The 12775-nt window shown below is 33.3% G+C and overlaps 1 protein-coding gene across 1 annotated transcript; it reads left to right on the plus strand.

Moving 5' to 3' along the window:
• The first annotated feature begins 2300 nt into the window (after window positions 1-2300).
• Window positions 2301-8794, plus strand: LOC123704381 (tRNA pseudouridine(38/39) synthase). The gene is made up of 9 exons (XM_045652742.1): window positions 2301-2447; window positions 2526-2650; window positions 2962-3163; window positions 4652-4812; window positions 5203-5411; window positions 5921-6068; window positions 6766-6912; window positions 7677-8014; window positions 8706-8794. Exons 1-9 carry the CDS (start codon window positions 2373-2375, stop codon window positions 8759-8761), a joined length of 1461 nt encoding a protein of 486 aa, XP_045508698.1. The 5' UTR covers window positions 2301-2372; the 3' UTR covers window positions 8762-8794.
• The last annotated feature ends 3981 nt before the right edge of the window (window positions 8795-12775 follow it).

A 12775-nucleotide genomic window follows, 5' to 3' on the forward strand; every position in this document is an offset into this window, starting at 1 on the left:
TAAAAAAGTATTTGATAATATTTCATTCTGACATTTAAATTTTCTTTTACCAGTTTGTGGAAGACACAATACCTACTGGAAAACAGATTTTTAAAATATTGTAGTGCTGCAGCTTATCCGTGAAAGAGTAACAGTTTACATACAGACAGGGAGACATTTATTTATTTTTGTAAGTAAATATATATAACGAAAAACATTACTCTCCTTTTCACGGAGTCGGGTAACTATAATCAATGCAGCATTATTAGCTATGTCAGTCAATGCAGTTTGTATGCAATTAAACCCGATTGACCTATTGTTATAATACCTAAACATGCGTTATTGTTTGTACGTTAGCTCTGTTGTCAGGCTAAAACGGCTAATTCGATTTTGATGAATTGTGACCAAGTATCCATACTAATATTATAAATGCGAAAGTAACTCTGTCTGTCTGTCTGTCTGTTACTCAATCACGCCTTAACTACTGAACCAATTTGCATGAAATTTGGTATAGCGATATTTTGATACCCGAGATAGGACATAGGATAGGATTTATCCCGGAAATCCCACGGGAACGGGAACTATGCGGGTTTTTCTTTGAATGCGCGGGCGATGCCGCGGGTGGAAAGCTAGTCTTCTATAAGTACTTAATATTATAAATCTAAAGAGTTTGTTTGTTTGTTTGAACGCGCTAATCACAGGAACTACTGGTCCGATTTGAAAAATACTTTCGGTGTTAGATAGCCCATTTGTCGAGGAAGGCTATAGGCTATATATTATCATCACGCTAAGACCAAAAGGAGAGGAGCAATGCGGGTGAAACTCAAAAATTTGTTAAAGAATTTATGGATGTATGTTTGTTAGGTACTCTTTCACGTCAAAACAGCTGATCGATAGGTTTCGATACTACACTGGCACAGTGCCACGTTTAATGCACGAATTCCTTACCTCATTTTTAAAGTCGGTTTATTGTTGAAATCGATTGGAATAATTATCCTTGCATACGAGTTTCCTGTTGACCTTTTTTGTACCTATAACATGGCCACGCTCGAGGAAAATATATTTTATGAGATTTTGAAGTTTACTGCAAGAAATGAAATAAATAAATAGATAATATATTTTATTTTACAACCCTACTCATATCAATTTGGCAGTTGCGTATATTCTTATTCATTCTTACCTAATAAGATAGTATAAGGAATCAATTGTTATCTCAAAAAAAAAAATTGTCTTTCAAAATTACCGCATTTTTTTCTACTTTTACTTTTTTCCGTTCGAGAATAAGTTATATGCAATTGAAAAGTAACATAAATCAATTCTTACCTAACATTTAGTTACCACGTTGTTTTCCGCCTGTCTTCATTGAAAATTTAGTCCTAAAAAAACTTTACATTTTCAAAGCAATAAACGTTTAAGAGCTAGCCAAAATAGATTCAATGCTCTAAAACATGTTTCGAGCCCATTTCAATGCTTTATTGAACAGTCGTAAAATAAAAATTATTGGCGGTAAAATTTGTGTCATTCCTAAACTTAGTGTTGCCAGCCTCATTTTATGTTTGTTTTTTTAATGATGCATGTGATGCAGAAATTAAAAAAAAAAAGATAATCGATCATCCCGCGTTTTTGTCAACATGATGATAACATCAGCATCAGCCCATAATTATTGTAATCAAATTAAACAAATTATAAACACATTATAAACAAGGTCCTGCTAATAGAGATAAAAAATATATAAATCGCGGTTTTAAAATATTTAATATCACATAAAAACTATATTTTTTTTTATAATTTTAATTACAATTTACTATTAATACGATAATATTATAATTACGTCAACAATAACCTGCGCAATATTGGAAATTTCTATAAATAGGCGGAGAAAATTAATCGATGACGTCATTGGTGTTCAACTACGTCACGCGTAATTAAAAATGTATTGAAGAGCAGGAAGGAACTGATTTCATAAATAAGCTATGTTTCTTGAAATAGAATGTAGGATGAATGGAGTATGCCGTATGCGTTATTACCCAACTGCGCAAGAAAGGGTTGTGTCTTAGACTTTAGTTCAAACTATAAATACATAAATCAATGTTTATCAGTAAGTGCCTTATGTATACTTACTGCATCGCGATCGTTACTGCTCATAACAAGTTAGGAAATTATTTTACATAACTACTTTGTTCAATAAAGCCCGATGGACTTAATTGAAAAATAATTATTAAAAATATTTTGATGATTTTGAATCTGCGTGTAATGAAATTCTTATTTGTGACATTTGGCAGCCAATAGTGAATAGCTATCAATGTCACACCCTTCCATAATCCATCATCCATGTTTTCAAATACATTGTTTACGTTTTTGTTTAATGATTATTGATAGTATATTTATTAAAAATGGAAAAGGTGCCTGTAAAATCAAAGAAAAATAAAGGAGCGACAAGGGAAGAATTACTGAATCTAGATAAAGAAGTAATACACACATTTATTGACCTAAAATTGCACATAACCTATAGAAAATTTGTTTTCTACTATTTATTATAATTTTAGGATCTTGTGGACAGAATTTTGCAACTAGAAGCCCATAATACGCAACTGAGAAATGTTATAAGTAGGAATAAAGAAGAAAGTACCGAAAATATTGATGCGAGTAAAAGAAAATTTGATTTTACCAAGTAAGTAAACTTCTAAACGAAACTTCTTTATCGTATATTTATCATCTAAATAAATCACATAATATTTTTTGAATTTAGAGATTTTTTCGCCAATAAAATTATATTTTAACTTGATATAATTTTCCAGTTCGAAACAATAAAAGCATAGTACAAATTTCGTTATACTTTTATAGTTCAGTTCAGTAAAAAACTTGAAAACGAACGGGGCACTATTTGCAATATTTTCACTTTATTATACACCTATATCCAGTATATTTATTTAATGCTACAATAACAATATTTCATTATTCAATGAAACATGATTATTTCAGATGCCACTACCGCAAAGTATTCCTCCGAATCCTCTACTTTGGCTGGGATTACCAAGGCTTAGCTGTGCAGGAGGACTCGGCACAAACCATCGAACATCATCTATTTAACGCCTTGATAAAATCGTGCTTGATAGAGAAGAGAGAAACGTCACAGTATCATAGATGTGGTCGAACTGATAAGGGTGTTAGCGCTTTTGGGCAGGTTAAGTATTTTTTCATTTCATTTTAAAGCTATTTTATATAATATACTAGTAACTAGGTGCTATGCAACTTTTGCTCTGCTCTCAAAAGTAATATTTTCGCTATGTTGTAATTTGGAACAGGACATTCTAGACTGTCTGCATTAATCTGCTATCAAAGCCAAAAAATTCATACCACTAGTAGTTCCTGATGTATAAATGTTCAAACAAACAAACCATCACGTCAGGATAATAAAATATAGGTAAATTGAATGAGTTGTAGCCCACGCGAAATTTTTATGAGAATAAATAAATATATTCAGGACAATTTTCACACACGGCACAGTCTGATCCTATACTAAGCTTTCGCTTGTGTTATGGAAACCAGATGGCTAATAAACATACATATATAATTTTAAATAAATACTTACATAGATAATTAACACCCAGACACAGAGCAAACATCTTTGTTCATCACACAAATACTTGCCCTAGGTGGGAATCGAATTGATTTCCCCACTTGAAAAAAAAAAGGTGGGAATCGAACCCAAAACCAAGCCAACCGGTAAGTCAGAATGAGATAATTACCGCAGTAGAAAGTAAAATATATTACTCTCCAGCCTCCAAACTATCTCCAAACACAAAAATCATATCATAAAATTGCTCTTCTGTGACATAATAGAAAGACAAACAACAACACTTTCCCATCTATTATGTTATAGTAACAGTGAAGAAATAAGTGGTCTACAATCTACATCAATGAAAGACTAGCTTTGCCCAGTGCTTTTACACGCAGTGCTCTGCTCCTGTTGGTCTTAGCGTGATGATATTTATAGCCTATAAACTATATTTATAATTTTTCAAATCATACCAGTAGTTCCTGAGATTAGTGTGTTCAAACAAACAAACTCTTCAGCCTTATAAAATTAACTAGTATAGATTATCGTTGAAATCCATTTAGCCAGCCAAGTGTGAAAAGCAGATTTATAGAATCACTATAAATAACATTAAGTATGGCTTAATCAATTGCACTTGTTGTATGAGGCTTCTGTATATTACAGGTTTCTTATACAATTCAATAATTTAATTAGTATTTTGTTCAATTAAAAAATCAATTGAAAATTAATTTATTCATTAACTTGCGGTCCGCCCTGGCTTCGCCCCATAAGATTCATCCTCGTACTTCAAGGAATATTATTGTCGTAATCGGTTCAGCGTTCATTTTTATATTAAAGAAGATGTTAAATACTTATTCTAACTTATAACCACCCCATATAAGTTAAAGATGATAGTATGGACCCTGGCTAATAAAAAAAGGCTCATAATATGTGGAAATCATGTCAAAATATGTTGAGTTGTTTCAGATATTAGTTAAAAGTTTCAAACAATTAGACAACATAAATATTATTTCTATAATAATTGTTGGTTTTGTTAGAAATACTATACATGTTTCCTTATCAAAGTTTTATTTATACATTACAAACATATCTTAATATATTTTTTTATTCCAGGTCATATCTATAACACTAAGAAGTAAGTTCCCACCGTCAGAACAGAAAAACATACATACAGAGATGCCTTATTGTAAAATATTGAATCGACTGCTGCCAAAAGATATAAGAGCAGTTGCGTGGATGCCTGTGCCTAACGATAGACAGGATTATAGCGCTAGGTAATGTAGAAATATCTTAGTTTAGTGTTAAATTAGAGTTAAAAAAGTTATTTTTTCCGATATGATGAGCTTTTATACATAAAAATACTCCTGAATCTATGTTTTGTGAGCTTTAAAAATATAATTGATCATTCAAAATTAAATGTTCCGTTTTGAGTAGACTAATTTTCATTTAAATTTGTATTAAAGAATGTTTTAATTTTTAGTGATAAAATTATGTGTAGATTTTGATTTAATTTAAAAAAAATGCTATGCTCTGTCTTGTATTGAACTGAAAATTAACAATATTTATTCTAAGTTTCATCAATAAAAGCAGCTGTATTTCACAAAAACTTTTGGTCATATTTAATCTATGTTTACTTTATTTCATGTTAAATTCACTTCTTTCAGATTCGACTGCAAAAAGCGACAATACAAATATTATTTTCCCAAATCGTCACTAAACATATCAGCCATGCGCGAAGCATGCTCGCACCTCATTGGTTCGCACGACTTCCGCCATCTTTGCAAAATGGATGTCGGTAATGGTGTCACGGAGTTTAGGCGGGAAATTTTGACAGCTGATATTGTTGCTGTGGATAAAAATGATGTGGATCAACGTGAGTATAAAGAATAATGTTGTTTATATTTTGAAAAAATAATATCTGACGTTAATATTATAAAGCTAATCTCAAGAACTACTGCTCTGATTTGAAAAATTCTTTCGGTGTTAGATAGCCGATTTATCGAGGAAGGCTATAGGCTTTATATCATCTCGCTAAGACCAACAACCAACAGGAGCGGAGCACTGCGGGTAAAACCGCGGAGCACAGCTAGTGTTGTTCATATTTTGACTAACCTAACCTAATCTAACATTAATTTGTTAACTATATTTTGTTTTTTTGAAGTCGAACTTCTTTAGCGCGTTGAGATTAAATTTCAAGGTCGTCATAGCAATACCGTCACGTCATGGATCAGCGACGACTTTGCTATATATTAATCTTCAAGTTTCACTTCTGACACGTATGCTCGGCACACTCACACTTTTTTTACAACAAACATGCAAAAAATCTAGGTTATATTTTAATTTTTTACCACAGGACTTTATATTTTTTATTTTTTATTTAAGCAACATCAATGTACACATTACTCATAGAAGGTAACGCGTTCCTCTGGCATCAGATTCGATGTATTATGGCGGTTTTATTGTTAGTTGGAGAAGGGAAAGAAAATCCGAGTGTGGTCACTGAGTTGCTTGACGTGGAAACTCACTCGAGGTAAATACTAACTACTTTAACGTTAAATATATTGACCGCCTCCTTGATACAGTGGTTGACGCGTGAGCGTAGCACCGAGGGGTCCTGGGTTCGATTCCTGGTGGAGACGAAGAAAAAAAAATGTCTCGGTCTGGCAGGACACAGAAGGCTGATCACCTACTTGTCCCTAAAGAAAATCGATCAGTGAAACAGATGTATAATGCATCTGCCCCTTACCCCATTATGGGGATATGTGACTTCACTTTTTTATTTTTTATCGTTTAGGCTTTTAAATGTATTCTATAAGGTGTAAATTTAATAATTGTTCAGTCAATCATTCATTCCTAGGATTTTCTTTCACATTTTTTTATAAAATTGATTTTGAACTTGTAACTCACTCATCACTATCACTACATAATAAAACAAAGTCGCTTTCTCTGTCCATATGTCCCTTTGTATGCTTAAATCTTTAAAACTACTCAACGGATTTTGATGCGGTTTTTTTTTAATAGATAGAGTGATTCAAGAGCAAGGTTTTAGTATATAATTTATAAGGTTTTAGTCAAAGCGGGCGAAGCCGCGGGCGGTAAGCTACTAAACAATAATCAAGTACTTAAAATAAACACATACATTCACATTAATACCTTACACACACACACTCACACACTCACTGCAAAAACTAAAAATTAACTCATAAATATTTAATTAAAATTTTCAGGAAACCCCAGTATCATATGGCATTAGATTTACCATTAAATTTATTTCAATGTACATACGATATAAAATCAGAATGGATATACGAAATGGATGAACTGAAATCGATAATATGTGATCTGCAGAATATGTGGACTTTGCATTCTGTCAAGTAAGTGAAAAAAAAAAAACGGCGTGTGTCACTCGGGGACTGGGGCGGTTGCGCTATTGCATGCTATGCCTTCAAGCCACACCTCCGCCCGTCGGAGTGGGGAGCGTGAGGTTTTTTCGTTACGGAATTTCTCGATTCGGTCCCCGCGCTCAAGGCCCGCGATAGAAGCTATGCAATAGCTTAAAACTAAACAATTATTTGACAACAATTACCTTGATAAGTGTACAAAGATTTGATCACTATTATAGTTTTAAATCATAGCGGCTTCGCCCGCGTTTTAAAAGAAAAATCAGCATAGTTCCCGTTCCTGTGTGATTTCCGGGATAGCCTATGTCTTATTCTGGGTCTTCAGCTATCTACATATCAAATTTCATTGTAATCGGTTCAGTAGTATTTGCGTGAAACTTTCGCATTTATAATTTTCTTAGATTCTTCTCTGTTTCTAATAAAACATGCAAATTAATCATTGAGATAATATAACTTCGTATGGAGGAGACACCACGAACAAAATCTGTGCGCCATTTTTTTGCTCTAAGTTTTAAAAATTATTATCTAGTTAGGTACTTACCGATGAAAGTAATTCCTTTGCACTTTTCCGTATTATTTGTATTATTTGTGCAATATCGTAGCACACACGAAGGCATATATTTTGATGCGTTTCACTTTAAAACAAATAAAAAATGAGCGTGCAGTTACGCCATATGGCGTATGTTGAGTCTCCATATGTATTTCTCAATGATATTAATCTTGTTTTTTTTTTTCAGAACAACCATGATCAAAGATTGCATAGAAGAATTAGAAAATGTATATTATAACAATAAAAATATGAAACAAAATATAAGCAATATTACATGTGAAAAAGAGACAGAAAAATATAAAGAATTTAATGAAAACAGAGATAGTAATAATGAAACGAACATAAGTGTGAAAGAAACGGAAAATAAAAATAAACTACTAAAAGATAGTTCAAATGAGTGTGTGAAAGGGATAGAAGATACAAACAATAGTGTGATAGAAAGAGATGTGCTATCTTATACAGATTGTCTAGTTCAAGGCGTGAAAGCTAGAGTCTACACGCCATTGTTGAAAAGAGAGAAATGCTGTAAGTATTTATTTATATTGTATACTAGCTTTGCTCCGCGGTTTTACCCGCATTGCTCCGCTCCTGTTGGTCTTAGCGAGATAATATATAGCCTATAGCCTTCCTCGATAAATGGGCTATTATAGTATAAATAACTAGCTGTGTCCTGCGGTTTCACCTGCATTGTTCCGCTCCTGTTGGTCTTAGTGTAATGACATATAGCCTATAGCGTTCCTCGATAAATGGGCTATATCTAACACCGAAACAATTTTTTAAATCGGACCAGTAGTTCCTAAGATTAGCGCGTTCAAACAAACAAAAAAACATACTCTTTAGCTTTATAATATTAGTATAGATTATAAGTTGTATTTTAAATACATACTATATTTTGCTTATTTTACAACTTTTTGTATAAATGCGAATGTGTACATGTTTCCATTCATAATACATGGAAACTAAAAATTAATAAACATAATAGATATCAAATAGTACTTATTTTTTGACAATTTATATTGAAACTAGCTTTTCCCCGCGGTTGCACCCACACTGCTCCGCTCCTATGATGCGTTAAATAGGCTATCTAACACCGAAACAATTTTTCAAATCGGACCAGTTGTTCCTGAGATTAGCGCGTTCAAACAAACAAACTCTTCAGCTTTATAATATTAGTATAGATTAAATTATAATATTGTTGCATTTTTCTTTATTTCAGCGAGCTTAGAAGAGAGGATAGAACATTATAAGAAGAAAAGAAAAATAATGGATTAGATATGACTTTTATTACAAATATATTTTTTATTTGTAGTTTTATTTTAACACCCATCTGCTTATTGTATCTATTCCAACATAAATACAAGAAACCAAATATCATTAAAATCCGTACAGCCGTTCCAGAGTTATAAGTGGTGTAACTAACACGACTTTTATAATTTATATTATACTAGCGGTCCGCCCCGGCTTCGCCCGTGGTACATGTTTACGTTTTCTCTACATAAGATACATCCTCGTACTTCAAGAAATATAATAAAAAAAGAATTATCGAAATTGGTTCAGCCGTTCTCGAGTTATGCGCTTACCAACACATTTTGCGATTCATTTTTATATATAAGATTATAATATTTGACTATTAATAACCTAGCCGTTCAGCTGATGTTGCCCCCTTGTTGCCATTATCGGTAACCTTTTTGGGAGCCCATCGACCGAACTGGCGAGTCACCGTTTGCCATAATTTTCAATTTTTAAGATTGAAAAGGCAGACGTCCATAGTCCCCATAGACCCAATATACCAGTCCATCTAACACCCCCTTCCATAACCCAGTTTTATTCATTTCCATTTTTCTGCAATAGTCCTACATTGGCCGCGGACTGCCCAGGGCTGTATCTCTATAGTGCAGCCATGGGCAGGCTGCGGCTGGTGTCCTACAACACATTAAATTCTCTAAAGGGCCTCTGCGTGTTGGACCTGTGTCCCCACGTAAGCCTTCCAAAGGACCGGGTATCATCCTTACGGCGATACCCGTGTATTATGGAGAGAGACATAATAATAATAAAGCTCATTTATTCCGTGTAATAAATCAAAATTTACATTTCAAATGTTTTGTTAGTTGTTAGTTTAACTTAATTTATTTTAGTATCTAATGTTAGTTTAATTTTTTCTTATTTCCACGGACCCCTTATTGGGTAAAAGCCTCCTCTCTCCTCTTCCATGTAATCCTATCCTGTGAAATTTTCATCCAGTTTTTGCCCACCGTTTCTATTAAATCATCAGCCCATCGCTTTCTTAGTTTACCTTTTTTCCTTTTTCCTGTTGGTCCTGCCCATTTAGTTGTCAGTAATGTCCATCTGTTATCTGTATATCTCGATATGTGACCCGCCCATTGCCATTTGAGATGTAGAGCTTGGCGGAGAGCATCTGTTAGTTTAGTTTTATTTCTTATGTCTTTGCTTCTAATCTTCTGTATTTTTTTTATTTTTAATATACTTCGTTCCATTGAACGTTGGCATGTGGTAATTTTGTTTTTAATTTTCTTTGTATATGTCCATGTCTGGCTCCCGTATGTCAAACTAGGTAAAATACAAGTATCCATCACTATTCTCTTCAATCCTATGTGGTAGTCTCCTTTTAAAATTTCTTTTTGAGCCCAAAATTTTTTCCATGTCCCATTAATTCTTCTATCAACTTCTTCTTCATTACAGTTTTCGTTAAATGATACTAGCTTTCCTAGATATATGTAGCTGTTAACATATTCGATTTTATTACCGGATATTTGTATTAATTTAGTTCGAGAATTGGTCATTATTTTAGTTTTTTGAAGGTTCATATGTAGGCCTACTTCCTGGCTGGAGTTCGATAACAGTTGTAACATTTGTTCTAGTTCGTTGGCTGAGTTGGCAAATAGAACTATGTCATCTGCGAATCTTAGATGACTAAGATATCGGCCTGAAATCCACAGCCCTTTGTTTTTCCAGTCAATACTCTGGAAGACGTCCTCCAATACTGCGATGAACAGCTTTGGCGATAAGGGGTCGCCTTGTCTAACTCCTCGTCCGATTTGTATCTCTTCTCCTTTGTTTTCTAACCGTATTCTGCTTACACTATGAGAGTAGATGTTCTTTAGAATGTTTATATATGTGGTACTTATTTTGCATGATTCGAGCGCTTTCCAAATTGAACAGTGAGTAATGGAGTCGAATGCTTTTGAGTAGTCAACAAAAGCTACATAAAGCGGGTGATTGAACTCTTTATATTTCTCTAGTACTTGGTCTAACGTGTGGATATGATCTATAGTTGAAAAGGCTGAACGAAAGCCTGCTTGTTCAATTGGTTGTTGGGAATCTATTAGTGGTGTTAACCGACTCAAAAGTATGGATGTGAAAAGTTTATAAATACTAGATAGAAGGCTAATAGGTCTATAATTAGCAATATCTAATGGATCACCTTTTTTGTAGAGCAAAACTATCTCTGAGCAGTACCATTGTTTAGGTACATTTTCGGTTTGAAGTACTAAGTTATAAAGTTGTGCGAGATATGGAGTGAGTACTGGTGCACCTATCTTTAAAGCTTCATTGGTAATATTATCTGGGCCTGGACTTTTGTCAGATTTTAGTTTTTTGATATGTTTTAATACTTCGTCCTCACTAACAAATTCGTTTACAATATCTACCTTATGTTGCGTACTCAAGGACTTTTTCTGTGTATTTTGTATCATTATTTCTGGTTTCTTATATAATTCTTTATAAAATGAAGTTGCGTAGTTAATAATATCCTGACGTGTTTTAGTTGTGTCTTGCTTTTTGTTTAGTTTAAGTATCCAGTCTTTATGTGTAGTAAGTTCTTTGTTAGCTCGTTTGATGCTTCTGTATTTGTCTAAGTTTTTCTCTATAATTTTGCTTCTATGGTTTTTGTAATCTCTTGCTATTTCTTTATTTGATAATTTAAACAATTTTTTAAGTTCCTCTTTAATTTCTTTTGTTTTATTTTTAGTTTTTAATAATTCTGTTCGCCTGTTTAGTAGTTTTATTGTTGATTCGCTTAGTATGTGAGTTTTATTGTCTCTGTTATTAGTTGTAGGTTTTTTAATAACGCTTGTTGAGATTATGTTTTCTAATTTGTCGTAGAAATATTGTATGTTTTTTGTATCATGATTGAGATTTATATTATTTTCTAAATTTTGTTTCAGTAGCTTTATGTAGAACATTTTTTCTTGGTCAGTTGAAGGTAACTTATGTTTCGATCTGAAAGTTTTCCTGCTCAATTTCGGTATTTTTAATGAAAGAGATGCTCGTACTAATCTATGGTCTGACGGATAGGACAGTTTATTCAGAACTTCTACATTATTTATAATTTTAGGTTCATTACACATTATAAAATCAATTTCGTTTCTCGTTCTATGGTCTGGCGACACCCAAGTCCATCTCCTATTGTGCCTCTTTTTAAAATATGTGTTCATTATAAACAGTTTTTGTTCGCAAGCATATTGAATTAATCTTTCACCTCTAGCATTCCGTCTCCCATATCCAAACTTACCCATTACAAAATTTTCATGACTAGATGGTTGTCCTATTTGGGCGTTGAAATCTCCCATAACGAATACGGTTTTGCCTTCAATTTCCTGGGCCGTCCTAAGATCGTTGTAGAATCTATCAAGTTCTTCCTCGCTCGCTTTTTCGGTAGGTGCGTATGCTTGAACAAGTGTAAGAAGTTGTTTGTTTAGATTAAGTTGTAATACCGCTACTCTTTCAGATATTCCACTATAATTTACTATGCAATTTTTATAATGCTTTTTGATTAAAAATCCTACGCCATATAGTCCCTTTGTTTCTCCTGTATAGCAGAGTATGTATTCCTGTAATTCTTCGATTTTGCAGCCCATTCTCCTTACTTCACTCAGTCCTATAATATCGAAGTCTACGCTTTTCAGTGCATGCAGCAGTTCAATTAATCGTTCTTGTGATGCTAAGGATCTTACGTTGTAGGTGCAGATTTTTAACAGATGGTTGCGCTTCATTTTTGAGGGGTGAGGGTGTTGGTCGTTGTCCCCACGGTGACCAACCGGCTTTGACTATTAGTATATCAAATATCCAATATTGTGTGTTTATAGGGTAGATCTGATAGTAATCGGTGATCGGCCATTTCATACCCTAGCACAGAATAATAACTAGTTGGCCCTAATTAATTAGAGTATGACAGAACAACGTTTGTCGGGACAGCTAATATCTTTCAATATAATATTCGTGCCTTAAAAATGATTTTTAATGCAAAATATTATATGCAAAATAAAG

Source organism: Colias croceus, chromosome 29, assembly GCF_905220415.1.
Source record: "Colias croceus chromosome 29, ilColCroc2.1".
In the NCBI taxonomy this organism is placed as follows: Eukaryota; Metazoa; Arthropoda; class Insecta; order Lepidoptera; family Pieridae; genus Colias; species Colias croceus.

What these genes read in the sequence shown, in the direction of transcription:
- LOC123704381 (XM_045652742.1), top strand. Translation starts at nt 2,373, where the DNA reads ATGGAAAAGGTGCCTGTAAAATCAAAGAAAAATAAAGGAGCGACAAGG. An exon ending in TACTGAATCTAGATAAAGAA is followed by an intron (nt 2,448 to 2,525) that starts GTAATACACACA and finishes TTATAATTTTAG; the next exon opens with GATCTTGTGGACAGAATTTT. An exon ending in GTGTTAGCGCTTTTGGGCAG is followed by an intron (nt 3,164 to 4,651) that starts GTTAAGTATTTT and finishes TTTTTATTCCAG; the next exon opens with GTCATATCTATAACACTAAG.